The 22,323-nt window shown below is 43.0% G+C and overlaps 1 protein-coding gene across 1 annotated transcript in view; it reads right to left on the minus strand.

The window, feature by feature from the left end:
- Positions 1–22,323, minus strand: part of TADA2A (transcriptional adaptor 2A) — a 72,130-nt gene that overhangs the window by 20,925 nt on the left and 28,882 nt on the right. Inside the window, exons 8-12 of the mRNA XM_032216906.1 lie at positions 22,004–22,076; positions 17,665–17,728; positions 14,827–14,870; positions 11,622–11,732; positions 8,302–8,373 (exon numbers count right to left, since the gene is read on the minus strand). Of these exons, the coding sequence (XP_032072797.1) occupies positions 8,302–8,373; positions 11,622–11,732; positions 14,827–14,870; positions 17,665–17,728; positions 22,004–22,076 (364 nt within the window). The remainder of the gene's footprint in view (positions 1–8,301; positions 8,374–11,621; positions 11,733–14,826; positions 14,871–17,664; positions 17,729–22,003; positions 22,077–22,323) is intronic.

A 22,323-nucleotide genomic window follows, 5' to 3' on the forward strand; every position in this document is an offset into this window, starting at 1 on the left:
TTTCCATAGCAGAAGCTGCAAAATGTTGACCAAGTTTTGAGTTGATCAAATATTTTTGATCAGTTGACTTGATATGAGTTTCTTGCAAACAAATTACATCGTTCTTAAACTGTTTGAGATAATGAAATATTTTCTTCCTCTTCTGTGGAGAGTTCAGTCCGTTGACATTCCATGTTAAAATCTTAGTTGTCATCTTTGGTTGGTTGAAGCATTTTTAGAGCTTCCTGCACAGCCTGTTTAACCTTAGGTCTAGCTCCTCCCATTGCTTCCAGGTTTGTTGTTGTAGATCCTTGATCGATGGCCGATGATTGTTGATGCTGTTGCTTTTTAGCTTGTTTCTCCATACGTCTAGTAGTCATGCGGCTAGGTCTTGGTTCCATAGCACCTTGCACTTCTAGAGAAGAGAGATGCTCCATCTTGTCTGGTGGTTGTGTAGTTTGCTGTCTATCCTGTCCTTCTTGTGGTCTTTCTCTAGGTCCAGATGGTGCAGGGTGTCCGGCCTTCAATATATTATAATAAAAATCTTGGGCTTTCCATACAGAGTTGAGGCGGTATCTTTGCTTATCAAATGTAAATATGATGCCAAATGGTGCATCCCATCTATACTGTATCTGACGATTTCTGAGTTCTTCGACCAAAAAAGTGTAGTCCCTCCTGGCTCTTAACATTTGAGGTGGTATCTCTTTCAAAACAGCCAGGTCTTGACCGGCAATTTGAAGCTTAGTATTATAAGATGCTTGCAGTACCATATTTCTAAACTCTCTTGTAGTAAAATATATAACGATGTCTCGAGGAAGCTGCTTCTGCTTTGCCAGCCAGGAGTTAACGCGGTAAGCTTTGTCAATTCGCCAGTCTTGATTGGTCCCTGGTCTTCCCATCAGGCGGTCAAAGGCTTCCGATAGGATCTGTTTCAGGTTCTCCTGTTTCTCCTCACGCAGCCCCCTTACTCTTAATGCGAACTCCATTTGTCGGTACTGTATCATAATAATTTCTTTTTCAGCTTTTTCCACTTTTTGTTCCACCACCTCTGTTTTCAATGTCAAGTTAGCATTGGCATCATTAAGAACCTCTAGAGTATCTTCCACTCCAGAAATATGTTCTGTTAATACAGTTACAAGACTCAGCACGTCATCTCTAATTTTATCAATCTTAGCATCAAATTTCTCATACAGCTCCTGTTTAAGTCCATTTATTTCACTTTTAATTTCTTCTTTCATTTCTTTCATTTCCTCTTTTCTCTCCTGCTTTACCACCTCTCTATTATCTCTAAACTTATCTTCCATTTTAATTGTCTGTGCATTGAGAGCCTCGCTTAGATTACTCAGGAAAAATTCTTTCGTTAACACATCCCCAGCAGGGGGTGTAGGAAGCGGTGCCTGCAGCTTTGTGCCAGGCACTGAGGATGTGCCCCTGGAAGTAGAGGGTGACGACTTCAAGTTAATATTTGGTTTTGAAGCCATTTCAAAATTTATCTGCCTGCAGTTAATAAAACTCTATTGCCTGAGTTTGCAGCTTTAAGTAAAGAGGCTTTTATTTTGAAGTTTAAGGCTTGGCAAAACTTTCAGTGAGTAAACATTGTAACAAGACCATTCAACAGATTCATCACCATTTAACTTCCAAATAAGCAAGGTTAATGAAGGAGTAAAATTCTTCTATTGTGAAACCAAAACAAATGATAAGCAATCTCTTTTGTTTTGAATTTTTGTGAGAGTTAGCAAAAAGTGTTCGTTATTACCGGAGAGGCCAGCCTGCTCGGCGCCATTTTAGAAGCCTCTGAGTAAATAATTTTTCGGAGGAGAAAAAGAAAAGAAGCTAAAATGTTGATAAGCAATTATTGTCCACAGTAAACGGATCCAGCTCGTGATAAGAATAAATCAAACAAAGCTTAGAGCAGAGTGGGAGAGACCTACTTTGTCCTGCACAAGGCAGTTTGAAGTTCCCAGCACGGACAGCCGTTCTGCCTTGGGCTAGCCCCCCTTTCCCTGCAAGCACAAAAGCTGCAAAAATCGAAGAGCATTTGCCAGCAAAACAGTTTCTTCTTTCCTTCTTGCCTGAAGGATAAGAAAACCTGATAAGACGTCAGATGGAAGATCCTCTAAACAGGTACGTAGCCAGGAATTCGGAGGCAGCTGATTTTTTGCTGCCACCACCAGCAGGCTCCTCCCAGGAAGTCGTGGAACGCGGTTTTGACGGGTCACGCCTCCCCCATGTCAAATGAAAGAAAAACAGTTTTTCCCCTTAAAAAGTATGTCAAGACTGCCACCCTACTACAGCCATGCTTTGCCAGATGCCAGTCTGCCATAGGCATAGGAGAAGTGAGGATGGGATAAGGGGGGGGGGGGAATCAAAAGTACTTTTCTGCCATCCCGTGTTAGTCGCTGGCACTTCCATAGTCATGGCATGGAATGCAGCACCATCCAGGCTGCCAAGCCAGGGATTGTTACAGAAATAATTTGTTTGAATGTAATTGGACAGTTAAAGATAACTAGAGGAAAGGTGGGGAGAAGGGAAAAGTTAACCAGATGCTTGGGGTGCGAAAAACCCAGATCCGGCTTTGCTACACTGTAATCACTTGGCTTTAGTAAAGTGTACGTTCTTGTGAACAATGGATTCAAGAGTCTTTCTTTCCTAACTGACCAAGTTGAGATGGCTAACATTTAACCACATTTGGAACTTTGCTATATTGTATGTGTTGAGAGCAGTGAAACTCTTATATGCAGAAAGGTGGAAAGATATGCTAATTCCCATTAAGGAAGAATGAATGGCAAAGGTGATAAGAGTTGGTGGAGAGGGAAAAATTGATTGTTTAATTTAAAGAGAAGACTTTAGCTAGATTTATTTTTAAGAAGCCCTACATGGCATCGGACCTGGGTACCTGAGAGACCGCCTCCTGCCAATTACTTCCCAAAGACCGATTCGATCTCACAGGCTTGGCCTTCTCCGGGTTCCATCGGCCAGCCAATGTCGGCTGGCAACCCCCCGGGGGACAGCCTTCTCTGTTGCTGCGCCGGCCCTCTGGAACGAGCTCCCCGTGGAGATCCGGACCCTTACTACCCTCCCGGCCTTCCGTAAAGCTACCAAGTCCTGGCTGTTCCGACAGGCTGGGGGCTGTTGAAATATCCAGCCCCGCCTCAATTGTGAATGTTGTGCATTTTTAAATTCTTTGTATTGTCTTATTTATTTCCCTTTCCCTGTTTATTGTGAGCCGCCCGGAGTCCTTCGGGAGTGGGCGGCATACAAAACTAATAAAACAAACAAACAAACAAACAAGTTGGAAACCACTTTTGGATTTGCTCAAAACGGAAAAAAAATTGAAATGTTGATTTTAGGTTTTGATGATTGAACTGATTTTGCTATTATACAAATGGCTTGAAGTGTTGTGTTTGAAAGGTTAAAGATGTTTTTAATTTTTTGGGTTTTTTTTTTTGTATTTTACTGCAGCGAAAAAATTTGAAGTCACAGTTTTTCTCTCTCTCTGTTTTCTAACTTGTTTTTTTTTAAATGTATTTTAATTTTACAATGAAACTTAAAAGTTTTTTAAAGTAACCAAACTCTCAACTGTAGGAATACACATAAAAGACAGCGGTGCTAACCTTTATTGTTTAACGCACATGGCCAATGAGTCATTAAAAAACATCCTAATATTTATCAGACATGTCAAAACTGAATACTTCTATAAATAACTCTTACAGAGTTGTAAAAAAAAAATTCAGATGCAATGAAATCCAAGTGATTGACATTTCCTGTTGGGCTTTGAGATGTCAACCAGATTTGCTGGAGAAAAATAACCTAGGGCCGTGATGGCGAACCTGTGACACACATGCCACAGGTGGCATGCGGACCCGTCGCCCCAGCTTAGCTCCACTGCGCATGCACGCACGCCTCCCACCGGCCAGTTAATTTTGGGGTTTCTGCTGTGCATGCAGGGAGCGGGTGCAGGAGGCATGCGTGGAGGGAGGGGAGTCGCGTGCTCATATGCGGGGAGGAGCCCCCCTACCCAGTGGCCCGTTTTTGGTCCCCGAAGGCTGCAGGGAGGCCCACTAGACCCAAAATGGGGCATGGGGGGATGCACATGCATGCATGGGGGGCGGTAGGGAGTGCAGGGGATGTCGTGCATACATGGGCAGGCTGCGGGGTGTGTGGCACGCGCATTGCATTATGAGGGCACGCGAGGACAAAAAGGGTTTGTCATCACTGACCTACGGAGAGCTATTTTTCTCACAGCTACTGAGAATGACTACCATATATAAATGACTACCGTAGTTTATATTAAGACAGCAACAACCATTGTTCTGCGCTGTTGTTAACTTTGAGTGGTGGTCACTGAATGAGTGGTCATTAAATGAGCTTGCTGGAAAAGACCAACCCTGTAGTCATTTACAGTGCCTGTCTTATACCTCGATGCGAAAACGAAGCTGAGCATCCTCCATTCTACTCACTGATTTCTGATTTTTTTTTTTTCCAGTTTGAGATTGAAATGAATCCAGGGTTCGTTCCTATAGGTAAGGGGTGTCAAACTGGCGGCCCACGGGCAGGATGCATCGCGCCACAGGCCATGCCTGCCTCAGCACCGCAAATGGGAAAAACCTCACCAAACATCACCTGACAGCAACGTGAGATGGCGAGTTTGAGACCCCGTGCTATAGATTAGTTTACTATAGATGGCAGCAAAGTGGCTCACGAGGTTAGAAAACTGGGCTGCTGGTCGATAGGCTTGCGTTTGAGACCTGTTGCTGCTGCAGGGAGGGGTGAGCTCCCGTCACATGCTCCAGCTCCTATAGCAATAGCAGTTCGACTTATATACCGCTTCGTAGGGCTTTCAGCCCTCTCTAAGCGGTTTACAGAGTCAGCATATCGCCCCCAACAACAATCTGGGTCCTCATTTTACCCACCTCGGAAGGATGGAAGGCTGAGTCAACCCTGAGCCGGTGAGATTTGAACAGCCGAACTGCAGTCAGCTGAAGTAGCCTGCAGTGCTGCACTCTAACCACTGCGCCACCTCGGCTCCTTCCAACCCAGCACTTTGAAAGCAGGTGACCACGAGTAAATTAATGGGTAACACTTTACGGGGATATGAAAGGAGCCTCCAATTGACATACACACACACACACCCGGGCAAAAGTGATGTCAACAGCAAATCCTCCAGCCACAGAAGACGTCAGTACTTCCAACATGAAAGAAAAAAAACATACTGTACAATCAAGATTTAGCTGGGGATCCTGAATGGCTGGTTTGAAATCTCTCATATTGACAAATGTTGGGCACCGCTGACAGGAGGTCATTTTTCTTTCCCTAGCAGGAAGCTGCACTCTTAATGACAGAGCACATAGTTACTGTATTGCCTGATGAAAGGACTCACATGGATTTGTGACTCAGCCAGCCTTGTTCTCAGGTGAATTGGTCACTGCTGCAGAATTTAGCAGCTGCCATCTGGGGCATCCCCTAAGCATCCGCCTTCTTTGCAGAAGGCTGGTTCTTCATCAATTATAATGACTTGAGCCTTTGTCACTAATAGTATAGGTTTCAAAACTCACGTTGGCGATTCTCATTTAGGGGTAACAACACAACGGAACAGACCACAGGCAAATTCATCTATGCGGGTAGTCCTCGCTTAATGCTCTTAATTGAGACCAGCCACTTGATCACTAAGTGGGAAATCACGTGGCTGCAAGGGCTAATGCCCTCGCTTTCCTTTCCATTGTGGCCAACTCACAAACGGCCACTTCGCCGCACGACAAGAACAACACTAATTATCAAAGAAATGGTGGAATAGAATCATTAAAGAAAGGATGCCACAGGAGGGGCAGAAATGAAATGGGAAGGGCAAAAATTAAAATAATTTTTATTTACTTTAAATAATTAAATGGAATTGTGAAATTGTCCCGCAGCAAGTGGTCTCGTGGTGAGTTGGCCGTGGCAACTTGTCCTGCGCTAAGTTGCCCATGATGAGTTGGCTGTGGAAAGTCGTCCAAATCCCGCTGTAGTCGCCAAGCAAAGCATCATGATTACAATTTACAAATTTGCTTCCATCATCTTTATTAACTTTGTTTGGAGTGGTGCGGTGGCCTAGAGGTGGAGCTCCCTCCTCACAATCAAGAGGCTGTGAGTTTGATCCTAGGTAGAGGCAGATATTTCTCTCTCTCTGGGCACATCTGCTGCGAACTCTACATTGGCAACAGGAAGGGCATCCGGCCAGTAAACACTAAGCTCCATTCAGCTGCCCCAACTCCACTCCGATGCAAGGGATTACTGCAGGGGTGGGTTCCGGGCTTCTGCTATTGCCGGTTCGCTCAGGGATGTGCTTCGGGCACGGGCGCGCTTGCATGCGCAGTAGTAAAAGAAACTGCTTTTGCACTTGAGAGACCGCCTTCTGCCGATTACCTCTCTCCGACCGATAAGATCGCACAGACTGGGCCTCCTCCGAATCCCATCCGCCAGTCAATGTCGACTGGCGACTACACGGAGGAGAGCCTTTTCTGTTGCAGCTCCGACCCTGTGGAATGACCTCCCCATCGAGATTCACACCCTCACCACCGTCCAGGCCTTCCGCACAGCCCTCAAGACCTGGCTATCCCAACAGGCCTGGGGATAAGCTTCTAATTTGCCCCACCCGAGTGTTGAGTGTTGAATGCAAGTTGTGTTTTTATTATTTTACTTTGTTCACATACTGTCTATTTTTGAATTGCACCCCCTCCCTAATGATTGTAAGCCGCCCTGAGTCCCCTCAGGGAAAAGGGCGGCCTATAAATCCTAATAAAATACTAAAAAAAAAAAAAATACTAAATACATGCACAGAAGCAAAAAACAAAATGGCGGCGCCCACGGTTCGGGGGTGTGGCTTGCCGAGTTACTACTTACTCAGCCGAACCGGTAGGAACCCACCTCTGGATTAGGGGATCATTAAAGGACAAAAAAAAATCTTTATTAACTCTGTCACAAATCAGCGAGGTGTGCCAATGGCAATTATGTAACTGCGGGAGGATGCAGTGGATGCCGTATATGTTTCAAAGTTTCAAATTTTAATAACATTTATATGCCGCTCAATCCCGTAGGACTCCGGGCGGCTAACAATACAAATAAATCAAAAGGAATAGAAGAAAGAAAAGATAGATTTAAAAACACACCATGCACTCCATTCCAAGTGGGGCTGGACCATATTTTGGGGTCAACAGCCCCAGGCCTGCCGGAACAGCCAGGTTTTAGTGGCCTTACGGAAGGCCGAGAGAGTGGGAAGGGTCCGGAATATGTGTGAATCATATAGTCGCAATTTCATTTTTTACACTCCTATAACTATGAAAGGTCACTAACTGAAGCAATCAGTAAGCAAAGACTACCTGTACTAAACTTATGAGCACACACTAAACAATAATTTTTGCTACTACTACAGGTAGCATTTACAACCACAATTGGAGCCCACACTTCTGTTGCTAAGCAACGATTAAGTGAGGTGCCCTCAATTTTATTACTTTTTTGTCACAGTTACATGAATCACCCCAGTTGTTAAGTGAATCACATGTTTGGTTAGCAAATCTGGCTTCCCCCATTGCAACATTTGCTTGTTGGAAGTCACCTGAGAAGGTCACACAATGGAAATCATGTGACTGCAGGATGCTGCAACTGCTCTATATACAAGCCGGTTGGCAAGGGCCCCAAATTTGATCACGTGACTGTGGGGAATGCTGTGATGGCCATAAGTGCAAGTGTTAAGTCGCTTTTCACAGTGCCACTTCAACTTGTAATGGTTGCTAAAGAAATGGTTGTAAGTCGAGGACTACTTGAATTGCTACTATCCAGTATATACTTAGCAGGGATATCACCGAGCCAACAAAAGTGCATCTAGTCAAGGCTGTGGTTTTCCCAGTTGCAATGGGTGGCTGTGAAAGTTGGACCGTAAGGAAGGCTGAGTGCCAAAGAATGGAGGCCTTTGGACTCTGGTGCTGGAGCAGAAAACTCCTGCATTGAGTCCCTTGGACTGCAAGGCCATCCAACCGGTCAGTCCTAGAGGAGATCCACCCTGACTGCTCTTTAGAAGGCCAGATCCTGAAGGGGAAACTCAAAGGCTTTGGCCACCTAATGAGAAGGAAGGACTCCCTGGAGAAGAGTCTGGGATAGACTGAGGGCAAAAGAAGAAGGAGACGGCAGAGAAGGAGGCGGTTGGATGGAGTCACCGAAGCAGTCGGCGTGACCTTAAATGGACTCCAGAGGATGGTAGAGGACAGGAAGGCCTGGAGGAACGTTGTCCATGGGGTTGCAATGGGTTGGACATGACTTCGCAGATAACAACAAGAAGTATATACTTACTGCAGAAATTGGTGATTCCTGCTATCCTGTATTCCTGTAGGCGTTTGATTTCAGTTCGCAGCTCAAACTCCACTGTGTTCCCATTAAAGTAATAGGAAATGAAAAAAAAAAGCAATAAAGAACACATTAAGTTGTGGCTTTTTTAAAAAAATATCATTATTTGCATTTAAAACAGGTTATTTAGATACAACGTATAAAACAAACACTGAAAAAAATTCACCAAAAAGCAAAATGAAGAAGTAAGTGAAAAGTTAGTATGATTTTTTTTAAAAAAATGATTAAAAAAAATATCTGGCTCTTTCCTTAAGCTCTGTAATAATTTTACTAGGCTTGGATGAGAGTTTGGCTCTGGAGTGAGTTGGTTTAAGAGAGAATGAAGTCACCCAGGGAGATCTGATAGCCAAAGGGGAAATTAGAACTCATATCTCACCACCTTCACCACTGGACCTGGAGATTTTTAAGATAAGATAACCTTATTGCCATTTTTTTTTTTACTGCTAACACACTGGCCCACATTAAAAATGAAATTCTGTTGCCTGCTCTGAAGGTGTATATCAGGAATCTTCAAACTTGGCAACTTTAAGACTTATGGACTTCAACTCCCAGAATTCTCCAGCCAGCATAGCTGGCTGGAGAATTCTGAGAGTTGAAATCCACAAGTCTCAAAGTTGCCAAGTTTGGGGACCCCTGGTGTATATCTACCTCAAACACATACATAACACACATATACACATGCTATAGACATACATATATACCTGCACCATACATGCACACACATCACTGTCCATTTTGAATACGGAGCGGAAAGAGGAAACTTGAGAGTTCCAGAGGAAACCTGAGTTTTATTTAAATGAAATATATTTTACTCATTTTATTTTTATTTATTAAATTTCTATGCTGACCTCCTCCTCCACAAAGTGATTCTTGGCAGCACCATCCCCAAGAGTCGGGAACAACTAGCACATATGTGAGAGGGGAACCTTTACCTTTACCTTAAAGAACTAACTTTGTGCAAAATGTTTCAAATCAATCTGTTTTGAATGGGGAATGAGAATTTTTTTTATTTAATTTTTTTTATTAACAAACATGTAAAATACACACACACACACAAAACCTAAGACGCACACCACATTTACACAATACAATACGAACAGGAGCTTCCTGTTCTTTCTAATAGCAATCATCAATCGATACCGCTTACCTTATATTATTTCCCCTTCTATTATATTTCATTTGGATTTCACCATTCTTAACCCTCTTATTTTACTCATAACTATTATTTTTTGAGTTTTGTTATATTCCTTCCTTGATCCTTGTTTCTTTCCTCCATCCACCTATACCATTTATCCCATATCTGGTAGAATTCAGATTCTTCTTTTCCCTGGATTTCTTTAGTTTGTTTGTCCATTTCAGCACAATCCATAACCTTTCTTATTATTTCATCTTCGCTTGGAATTAATTTGTTTTTCCATTTCTGGGCAAAGGCAATTCTTGCCACCGGGGAATGAGAATTTTGACTGAGGGACATTTCACTGGAAAATTTACTCCGAGACTGGAGTAAAAAGACCTCCAAATTAGTTTATGTATTAAATATTATTGTGGTGGGTAGAGCCCAGAAACTTCTTTTTTTAAAGACACAAGGATGAGGCTTTTGTTCTTACTTTCCTTATTAAAGAGGAGAGATCAATGTGTTTAATTTCTCTAATTGAATTGGGCTTATTCCAATACTCAGTGTGTCTGCATCAAGTCTTTAAAAACCCATTGCGCTGTTTGGGAAACGGAGCCCAGAACTGTTACACGTGGTATTTTGTTTCAGGAAAAGAAAAATAAAATTGTTTAACTTCTAAACAACCATTATCTGACAAGATGATTACTGCTTTTATTTAGGGGCGGTTTAAAAAGGAAGCTGTGTGTTGATCACACAGGCTAGTATTTTATTTACATACTTATTTTCTCTGCTAAAATCCATCCAAAGCAGCTGCATAGTAATAATACCCATTCTAGTCAACGTATTTTATAATTGAAGGGCTAAACAATGTTATAAACAGACTCATCAAACAAAAGAAGATAAAATAAATGATCCACTCTTCCTTCCTAGGAACCATGGAGAAATTTCCAATTGTATTATACAGCTAGTCCTAATTTATGACCACAATTGAGCCCAACATTTTTGTTGCTAAATGAGACATTTGTTAAGTGAATGTTGTCCCATTTTACAACCTTTCTTGCAACAGTTGTTCAGTGAATCACTGCAGTTGTTAAATTAGCAACATGATTTTCCCACTGCTTGTCAGAAGGTCGCAAAAGGGGATTATGTGACCCCAGGATGCCGCAACCGTCATAAATACATGCCAGGTACCAGGCATCTGACCATGGGGATGCTGTAATGGTCGCTAAGTGTGAAAAATGGTCATAAGTCACTTTTTTCAATGCTGTTATAACTTCAAACGGTCACTAAACGAATTGTTGGAAATCGAAGAGCACCTGTATTTATTCCTTATCCATTTTAGTTTGATTTTAAATGTTTTAACATGGTTATTTTATCCCTTTTACAAAACATGTTGACTTATTGAAATATTCTATGACAGGTAGAGTTGCCTTAGAGGGAGATGGATGGCAAACCAATTTAATGAATAAATATAAATGGTTTAGCAAAAACAATAAAATGAAGACAAAAGCAAATACATTTCTGTCAGTCTGTACATTACAACACGTTTTTTTCTACACTTTTTAAACTTAGCGAAGTTCCTACCTTACATCCTTCTCCCATAACAGATCATAAATTGCCAAAAAGTTACAGGCAGTCCTCAATTTAAAACAGTTCGCTTAGTGACCAAAGTTACGACAGAACTGGAAGTGACTTATGACCATTTTTCACACTTACGTGCGCTGCAACATCCCCATAAACATGGGATCAAAATTCAGATGCTTGGCAACTGGCTCATATACATGACGGATGCAAATTCCTGGGGTCACGTGATCAGCTTTTACGACCTTTTGAGACACAAAAGGGTGTCAATGGGGAAGCCAGATTCACTTAACAACCGGACTACTAACTTATCAACTGCAGTGATTCACTTAACAACGGTGGCAAGAAAAGTTGTATAATGGGGCAAAGCTCGCTTAACCAACATCTCACTTAAGAACACGAATGTTTGGGCTCCATTGTGGTCGTAAGTCGAGGACAAGCTGTTTTTTCTTCCTGGAAAGAAACGCAGCAATTCTACATCAAATGCACTTAGACGGGTTTTACATTCATGCTTGGGCCATTCACCAGTGAAGAGCTCCTACGTAAATAAATATGAATAAGGAAACCTTACGGGCATGGCTCTCTATGAATTTATCGTGTTCCGTTGGTCCTAATATTCTCGCAAAGCGCCTCATGCTGTCATAGAGATCTTGAATTTTCTTGGGGTATCTTCTTTCCAGAACTGGAAAACAAAGAAGGAAATGTAGATTGAGTCAACCATGTGATCCTGAAGTCCTGTTTTCCCAGCTGTCCTGCTAAGACTTGAGAGACCGCCTGCTGCCAATTACCTCCACTAGACCGATTAGATCCCACAGATTAGGCCTCCTCCGAATTCCATCCGCCGGCCAGTGTCGACTGGCGACTACCCGGAGGAGAGCCTTCTCTGTGGCTGCTCCGACCCTCTGGAACGAACTCCCCGTGGAGATTCGAACCCTCACCACCCTCCAGGCCTTCCGCACAGCCCTTAAAACCTGGCTGTTCCAACAGGCCTGGGGCTAAAGAGCTGTTGCCCCCCGGTCTCGAATGGTATGACTGTTGTGTTTTAAATTATGTATTGCTATGCTTTGTTTTTTAAACTTTTTGTCTGTATCCCCCTTCCCTGGTTGAGTTGTGAGCCGCCCTGAGTCCCCCTTCGGGGGAAAAGGGCGGCATATAAATACAATAAACTAAACTAAACTAAACTAAACTAAACTAAACTAAACTAAACTAAGACAATGATGGCTAACCTTTTTGTTGTTGGGTGCCAAAAATGCAAGCGTGAAAGTTCAATAGCACGAGTGTGTGCCAGCACCCATAATGCAATGTGCCCCCCACATGCGCATGTGCGCACAACCCCCCCCCCCAAGGCTCCCCCTCATGTGCGCCGCACTACCGGTGCACTACTCACCGCCAAGCTGAACTTGATATTTCCTCCAGGAGCCAGGGTAGGCCGTTTTTGCCCTCCCCAGGCTCCAGGAAAGCCTCCGGAGCCTGGGAGATTGAAAAACAGGCCTAATGGAAGTTCGGAAACAGATTGTTTCTGGCTTCCAGAGGGCTTCTTGGGGGGGGGGGGAGTTGTTTTCGCCCTCCCCAGGCTCCAGGAAAGCCTCTGGAGCCTGGGAGGGTGAAAACAGCCTTCCCATGCCCCCCTTGAGGTTCTCCGGAAGCCGGAAACAGTCCGTTTCCAAACTTCAGGTTGGGCCAGTAGGCCTGTTTTTCAACCTTTCCAGGCTCCAGAGGCTTTCCTGGAACCTGTGGAGGGTGAAAACGACTTTTCCCCGGCTCTCTGGAGAGACTGAAGATTAGCTGGCCGGCATGTGCATGCGCGCTGGAGCTGACATAGGGCAACGACTCACGTGCCCGCAAAGATGGCTCCACGTGCCACCTGTGGCACACGTGCCAAAGGTACGCCATCACGATGCTAAGATGAGACGGGTGTGTTTGTGTGTGTGGGCGGAGAGGTTGTCAAAAAAGTCAAGATGGAGGCTGCCACCATTTGATAGCAGCGAAGATGTCTGAAGACACTCCTGATTCAGGCTGCAACCCCAGAATTCGTAACGCATTCCATGATGCGAGGATCAGACGGAAGCAGCCAACACTGCCTTCTCCTTTACGGATTGTCCTCAACTAAGGACAAAAATTCGAGCCTGGCTATTACGGTCGTAAGTCTAGATGGTCGGAAAGTGGGAAAGCAATACGCCCAACCTGATTTTATGAACTTTTGTTGCAACAGTTAAGCAAACATGGCAGTCGTTAAGCAGAGCAGAATTTTCTACGGGCCAGTTTTTGCTGGAAAGTGGAAATACACACACCGGTTTCCAGAAGAAACTTCATAGATCATAGCTTTGCCAGTGGCAAGGAACGCTGCACCTTTTAAAAATAATGGTAGTCCTCAACTTACAACAGTTCATTTAATGGCCGTTACAACAGCACTGAAAAAAGGGGCTTATAACTATTTTTCACACTTATAATCACTGCAGCATCTCCATGGTCAGGTGATCAAAATTCACGTGCTTAGCAACTGGCTCGCATTTATGACGGTTGCAGTGTCCCAGAGTAATGTGACCACTTTTTATGACCTTCTGATAAGCAAAAACAATGGGGAAGCCAGATTCACTTAACAACCATGTTTACCAACTTAACAACTGCAATGATTAATTCAACAATACAGGCAATTCTCGATTTACAACAGTTCGTTTATTGAACCATTCAAAGTTCCAATAGCACTGAATAAAGTGACTTAGGACCATTTCCCATACTGTAGCATCCCCATGGTCATGTGATTGACATTTGGATGCTTGACAACTGGTTCAGGTTTATGACGGCTGCAGTATCCAGGGGTCATTGGACTATCTTTTGTGATCTTCTGACAAGCAAGCTCATTGGGGAAGTCAGAATCACTTAACAACCACGTTACTAATTTAACAACGGCAGTGATTCAGTTAACAAATGTGGCAAGAAAAGTCGTAAAATGGGACAAGACCCACTTAACAAATTTCTCACTTAGCAAAATAAACTCTGGGCTTGACTGTGGTCGTAAGTCGAGGACTACCTGTAAGGGCAAGAAAGGCCGTAAAATGGGGCAAAACTCACTTAACTGCTGTCTCACTTAGCAACAGAAATTTGGGGCTTAATTGTGGTCGTAAGTTGAGGATTACCGGTATTGCACATTTTAAAAAACGGAAATGTTTTTACATGGGAGCTCCCAGAGAAAGCTCAAACTGGCCAAGGAGCTGCTGATACAGTTCTACAGAGGAATTATTGACTCTCTCATTCGCATCTCTATAACTGTCTGGTTTATTTACTAACTCTGCATTACTATTAATTTTCTCATTGTTCCTATCACCCATCTCCTCTCACTTATGACTATAACCATGTTGCTTGTATCTTTCCATTTATATTGTTATTTGTTGCCTAATACAATTTGATAACTTATTAGTAACCTTGACTATCACTAAGTGTTGCATCTGATGATTCTTGATGAATGTATTTTTTTATGTACACTGAGAGCTTATGCACCAAAGACAAATTCCTTGTGTGTCCAATCACACTTGGCCAATAAAGAGTTTTATTCTCAAGAATTCCATTCTATTCAGAGACTTCTCACCTGTGTCTGCTTCAGTAACATAACAGATGTAGAGGGACAGATGTTTTCCTGCCCCAGAATCCTCCGACTTGCCTTTCATTTATCGCAGACACAACTACATAAAGCACCCGCCGTAGTTAAAGGGTGAACGCCGTGGCACTGTTTTTAAAGAGGCAACATGACATTAAGATCAACGACTTCAAGTACTTACTCTGAAATTTTCTGAGATTGATTAGTCCGTGGTCTTTTATGATTCTGTAAGTTAAAAGGTGCTTATTAGTACTATTTCTAATCACGAACAAGCGCCAGCAACGAAAAACACCAACAATAACACCCTCTGAGAAACTGGCATCATGTTTCCCTTCGTGAGCTCCTCAAAAGGGCTGGGCAAGACTTGTTGGAACAGGTAGAAAAGTTTCCTCCCTTGGACAGGATGAACAACCATATTTTTCAGACTATAAGACGCACCGGAATAGAAGACGCACCAAGATTTCGAAGAGGTAAGTAAGAAAAAGAGGTTTTTGCCTTCCCTCATCCCCCAGCAGCACTCGGCAGGCTTCAGTAGGCTGGGGTAAGGCAAAAAACCCTCACTTTCTGCAAAACATGGCCCATTTTTTGCAAAAATGGGAGGTGGGGATGAGGCTTTGGGAGGCTAAAAATGGCTGTATTTGGTGCATAAGACACATCAACATTACAATACAATAGCAGAATTGGAAGGGACCTTGGAGGTCTTCTAGTCCAACCCCCTGCCTAGGCAGGAAACCCTATACCGTTTCAGACAAATGGCTATCCAACATCTTCCTAAAGACTCCCAGTGTTGGGGCACTCACAACTTCTGGAGGCAACTTCTGTCCACTGATTAATTGTTCTAACTGTCAGGAAATTCCTCCTCAGTTCTAAGTTGCTTCTCTCCTTGACTAGTTTCCATCCATTGCTTCTTGTTCTACCTTCAGGTGCTCTGGAGAATAATTTGAACCCTTCTTCTTTGTGGCAACCCCTGAAATATTGGAACATTTCTAGGTTCTTCGGGGGGCGGGTGGAGGTGCTTCTTATACTCCGAAAAATACAGTACTCATTTAGTAGAGTGACAGGCTGGGGACCTGAGGTTGCCTCCTGGAAGGAAAATTTCATTTTTAAAATCTTAGCCAGGTGTGTGTGTGTATGTGTGTGTGTGTGTTTAAAATGTTAAGGAAGTAGTAAGAATCCTACTTTGTTTGAAGTTTCCATCTCCAAAGACCTGTCAAAATAGTGAACGTGTACACACACACACACACACACACATACACACACAAAATAGGACCATTCCACAACTTCATAAAAGTCACCTTTCCAAATCCCTAAAGTGAACATTGCCAGCAGCACCAAATGAGTGACATGGTGTTAAATGTCTGAATGCAGCAGATAAAATCTGCAAGTAAATTGCCTCCAAATAGATTCCCATCACTGTAGGTGTAACACTGTCTCAGATTTGCATAAAACAACACTAAAACAAGTTTCCATATGTACGTAGCTGGGAAAATACCTGGCATGGAGCAATGGGCAGAGAAGATTGGGGAGGGTGATGTTTTCCCCTTTATCAAGTCAACTACATTTATTTCCAGTTTCCTATTCTTCATTTTAGGGTTAATTCTATAAAGATAGTAGGATTAACTGCAATGATCTGCCTCAGAGGTAGGGAAAGGTGGCCCCCTTATGACTTGTGGACTTCAACTCCCAGAATTCCTGAGCCAAACGTGGCTGGCTGAATTCCTGAGCCAAACATGGGAATTCTGGGAGTTGAAGTCCAGCCATCTTCAAGTTGAGAAAGGCTGCTCTACAGCAGTATTTTTCAAGCTCAGCGACTTTAAGCTTCGAGCTCCCCGAGCTGGCTGGGGAATTCTGGGAATTGAAGTCCATACATCTTAAAGCTGCCAAATTTGAGAAACACTGATCTAGGCAGTTCAAGATGTACCAATGGATAGTCTTCAAGTTCCAACAGTTCATATAGTGACCATTTTGAGGTTACAACGACACTTACAACACCTTTGCAGCATCCCCGTGGTCGCATGATCAAAATTCAGATGCTTAGCAACTGGTTCATATTTATGACGATTTCAGTGCACAGGAGTGACCCAATCTCTTTTTGTGACTTTCTGACAAGCAAAGTCAAAGGGGAAGCCAGGTTCTCTTAACAACCGTGTGACTAACTTAACTGTGGCAAGAAAGGCTGTAAAATGGGGCAAAAGTTTGATTGCTTCCAGTTTAGGAGACAAGGAGTCTGATAGTAACTTTCTAGGATGGAGCATTCACTTTCTGCTAGCAATAGCAATTAGATTTATAGACAGTTTCATAATGCAAAGTCAATGCGGAAGCCAGATTCACTTATCAACCATATTACTAATTTAATAACTGCAGTGATTCACTTAACAATGGTGGCAAGACAGGTCATAAAAGGGGACAAAACTAATTTAACAACTGCCTTGCTTAGCAGAGGAAATTTTGGGCTCAATTGTGGTTGTAAGCCGAGCACTAATCATACATGTATCACTAGAGCAATTAACAAAATTGGCCTGTGTTATAACACATTTATTCCTTTCATGGTGGGATTCAAATTTTTTTTACTACCGGTTCTGTGGGCATAGCTTGCTGGACATGCTGTGGGGGGTGTGACAGTGGAAGGATACTGCAAAATCCCCATTCTCTCCCCATTCTCGGAGGAAGGATACTGTAAAATCTCAATTTCTACCCCATTCCAGGGCAAGGATACTGTAAAATCTCCATTCTCACCCCACTGCAGGGGGATACTGCAAAATCCACAGTTCCTCCCAATCAGCTGGGACTCGGAAGGCAGAGAATAGATGGGGACGGAGGAAGCCAGAGGTGGTATTTGCCGGTTCTCCAAACTACTCAAAATTTCCGTTATCGGTTCGCCAGAACCAGTGAGAACTGGCTAAATACCACCTCTGATCCCTTTTCAAATGCTAGTAGAGAACTGCAATGAAGCTCCAAGGAACGTTTTAACAGTGGTGAAAGAATAGGGGGAGGGGGGAGGGAATTGCCAAAAACTCACTTTTTCCGTCTTTGTCTTTCCTTTAACCGAGAGTGATAGATATCTACGACTGCAATCTTCAAAGCTGTGAAAAGTTCAAGGGAGAGTGGAAGAGAGACGAAAAGAAGAAAAATCCTTTATGCAGGAAATGTACATCAGCGATGGGGCGAAGCAGGATGGCAAAACTGACAGGATCACAACGCTGATCTACCATATCATCACAGCAGTTGATTGTTTTCTTGATAGTGAAGAACTAACAAAACAAAGTGACCCGAATCCTGCTTTGAAAAGAATTCTCTTCCAAAGCACAGCCATCATGTGAGACTCTGTGCCTACATAGGTTCTTATGGGTCCCTGGTGCTCTCTGAGCTTGGCTGTTTCCTTGCGGATGGTTCATGACCCAACTAGGTATTCACCGTCAGCACTGATGATGTTACCTAGTTGGGTCATGAAAGGTCTGCAAGAAAACAACCAAGCTCAGAGGGCGCCAAAGGACCTCATGTTTCAACCCTGAGCTAAAATATTATCTTCTATTGATAGTTTGAGGGAGTCAAACCATTCTCCAAAGCACCTGAGGGCAGAACAAGAAGCAATGGGTGGAAACTAATCAAGGAGAGAAGCAACTTAGAACTGAGGAGAAATTTTCTGACAGTCAGAACAATTAATCAGTGGAACAGAAGTTGCCTCCAGAAGTTGTGAAAGCCCCAACACTGGAAGTCTTTAAGAAGATGTTGGATAGCCATTTGTCTGAAACGGTATAGGGTTTCCTGCTTAGGCAGGGGGTTGGACTAGAAGACCGCCAAGGTCCCTTCCAACTCTGCTATTGTATTTGTATTGTATTGATACCATCAATCATTGGGCCAGCAGAGATAGCCTACTACGGATCCCATCGGTCAAAAAACTCCAATTACCGGGAGTCAGAAAATAGGGTAAGATCTGTCTCCAACCTCCTAAACTAAAGACCTGGCTTTGCAAATGGGTCTGGGGACCCAATGGGGAAGTTTGACTCTGGAGGTGGCTGCTCAATTGACAGCAGGCTCCACCTCCCCTCTCCCAACCCCCTGGCTCTCTGCTCCCCAGTCACCCACACAGTAATATTGGGGGGGGGAGGGGGGGGCTGAGATGGGTTCAATATTGACATTGCCTGATTCAAGTATAAAGGAACATTTGTAATCAGCACGTCCATCTGATGGAATGGGAACTGACATGGACACCGGAGTTCCCTATATGCCGAAATGAGCGGGGCTGAGGCTGTGGGAAAAGAGGAGGGGCCTGGTTAAAAAGGGACGCAGAAAGGTCAAATTGGTTCGAATCCCTAGTGCCACGTAACCAGAGGTGGGTTCCTACCAGTTCGCACCTATTCGGTAGAACCGGTTTGTCAAATCTACCGAACCGGTTAGAAGAGGTTCCACCAATGGACCCGGAAAGCAGGCCACACCTACAGAAGAGGTTACAAAAATTTTTGAAACCCACCACTGGTCCTTGGATATGATTATTCTACACTATCATGCTCATATTTATAAAACTCAGTGCCTCTGTGAAAGGTAAGGATGACTACTGCGTTTGTGGTGCAATCAGAACATTGCGTGTGTTGAAGTTGTTTTAATGGAAACCAAAGATGCCTTTTGAAAAACAAGTTTACATCCTATTCTTATGCATGCCAGTGCTGTGTGTGAGGTAATGTAAGGTGGTTCTGACAAGTGTCGTCGGCATCTTCATATCCAGTCACATGGGCAGCAAGCCACTCCCACAAAGGAGGCCACATCCACAGAGTAGGTTCGAACAATTTTTGAAACCCACCACTGCACGTAACGGAGTGAGCTCCCGTTACTTGTCCCAGCTTCTGCCAACCTAGCAGTTCGAAAGCACGTAAAAAAATGGAAAACAGTGGCCACCTTTGGTGGGAAGGTAACAGCGTTCCGTGATACTCTGGTATTTAGTCATACAGCCACATGACCACAGAGTTGTCTTCGGACAGCGCTGGCTCTTCGGCTTTGAAACGGAGATGAGCACTGCCCCCTAGAGTCGGGAACGACTAGCACATATGTGCAAGAGGAACCTTTACCTTTTATACTTAAAATACAGGTAAAAATAATCATGTTGTAATACTCAGGTTAAATGAGTGAAAAACTGCCTCTGTTGCTATGTCATGTGCTTATGGCTTTAAGGCATATAATGAAATGTTGAATGATGAGAGGTTGCCAATTGGCCTCAAGCCATCTCTTTTGACTGCTTGACCCTCACTGCAATGTCATGGAAGGGCCTTAATAGCAAAGGCTTTATGTTTGCTATGCTTTAAATTCTAAGAAACCTCTGAATCCTAAAGTGAGATTTTTGTGGTATGCTGTCTGTTCCATTGTTACTACCATATTTTTCAGATTATACGATGCACTTTTTTCCCCTCAAAAGAGGGGGGTGAAAGTCTGGGTGCGTCTTATACACTGAATACAGCATTTTCGGCCTCCTGAAATCCTGCCCCCTTTGCAAAAATGGCCGTGCATAGCCTTTAGGAGGCTTGTAGAGTACTCCTGGGGGCTGGGGAGGGCAAAAACGAGTGAAAAACAGGCTGGTTTTTGCCACCCCCCAATTCCCCAGGAGCGCTCTACAAGTCTCCTAAAGGCTATGCATGCCCTTTTTTTTTTTTGACAAAAAACGGGCCCATTTTTGGGAGGTCTGCAGAGTGCAAAAACTTTTTTTAAAAATTTGCCTCTTCAAACTATTGGTGTGTCTTATATTCCGGTGCGTCTTATACCCCGAAAAATACGGTAAGTGCAGCTATGCTCATAATCAGACAATAATAATGTGTCTCCTGACAGATCAATGTATTTTCTTTGTTCCCTGTTTGTTTTATTGTTCCATTATTTTACTTTCACTTTGTTTAAACTTCCTTTTTTTAAATTGTTGTGGGCCAGCTAGAGTAGCTGGAAAGTGAAATAGATAATATATGTAATAATAACAACACATGTAGTCCTCAACTTACAACTGTTCATTCAGTGATCATTCAAAGTTACAATGGCACCGAAAAAGAAGCGACTTACGATTTTCACACTTACGACCGTTGCAGCATCCCCATGGTCACATGATCAAAATTCAGATGCTTGGCAACGGACTCATATTTATGACGGTTGCAGTGACCCGGGGTCATGTGTTCCCCTTTTTACGACCTTCTGACAGGGAAAGCCAATGGGAAAGCCGGATTCACTTAACAACTGTGTGGCTCATTTAACAGCCGCGGTGATTGGCTTAGCAAATGTGGCAGGAAATGTCGTAAAAGGGGACGAAACTCACCTAACAAATGTTTCGCTTAGCAACAGGAACTTTGGGCTCAATTGTGGTCGTAAGTCGAGGACTGTCTATAATACCATATGTGCTTATGGTTGGCAGCAACCAGTGAAGGACGGTCCTTCAGTTGTGACCCCCATATGCTCACGAACAGCGGAATCCCACAGACCTTCTGACATGGCATTGTTCCTTTTAGCTCTCTATAACCAAGTCCCACATTAAAGTTCGCTTTTTATATGCAGTGAGATTTTTCTCTATCAACCTTCTGCTTGTGTGACAGTTGCAAGGCTGTGAGCCTTTAAAAAAAAAATTAGAAACTGTGGTTTTTATGCACTTTGAGATGACTTTCATAATGTAATTATGCTATGGGCTGTTTTGGGATCGCCTGCCTTGAAATATAAATAAATCATACTGAGAAATAAAACAATCCCCTGTAGTGTAAGAATGTTAACATGCTGTGGGAAACATATGTGAAAATGTTCTAAAATTACTATTTTAAAAAAAAGTGACTAAAGTGAAATATGTATTTTTAGATAACAACTGAGAAAGAAAACCAAGTTTTTGTGTTTGTAATCATTACTGTGGCCCAGAGTCACTTGTTGAGATGGGTGTTTATAGAAATCAAATCAATCCATCAAACATTTTAAGAATGTCTGTTTCTGAGGATTTCAATATGGATATCAGATGACAACTCCAGCCAAATCTCTGTGGGTCTGGAACTAAGCACAGTTCAACCGGGTAAATATTTGGTGGGATATTACCAAGAAACTCTAGAGCAGTAATTAGACTGGCATTGATGATGTTACCTAGTTTGGTAATGAAACGTCTGCAAGAAAATAACCAAGCTCAGAGAGCAACCCACTGTAATTAAGAGTCAATTTTTGGGGAAAAAAAGGAAAAAAATCCTGGAAATAATTACTTGGCAACTATTGTAACTTCTGGTCTGTTGCCAAAAAAGCCTATGTGGACCTTTTCATAAAGTTACTAGGAATTTTTTTAAAAAAATGATTCCAATACATTTTATTCCTTACGAAGTGGGGAAAAGAGGAAGTGTTCAGGATTTGGAAGCAAAACTCACCGTGTAAAAGATCTGAGTCATCCTCTACAAAGTCTATGTCTCTTAAGTCCCATTCAGCATAATTGTCAAACTCCTGTGGAAAACAGATTAAAAAAAAAGAGGAATGGCTCCTGGTTAGCTTTGAATATCTTTAAATAAATATAATTCAACAAGCTGGAAGACAGACAAATAATTGAGTGTGGCGAGGCTTGCTCATGCTTTACCAAGGCCGACTAAAGACTGAAGCTGATTTTTCTGAATATGTACGCACAACTCAATAAACATTCATTAGACCAGCTGGATTCACAAAATACATTCAAAGAAACATTTGGCAGGCTAAT

The sequence above is a fragment of the Thamnophis elegans genome, chromosome 4, assembly GCF_009769535.1.
Source record: "Thamnophis elegans isolate rThaEle1 chromosome 4, rThaEle1.pri, whole genome shotgun sequence".
Classification (NCBI taxonomy): Eukaryota; Metazoa; Chordata; class Lepidosauria; order Squamata; family Colubridae; genus Thamnophis; species Thamnophis elegans.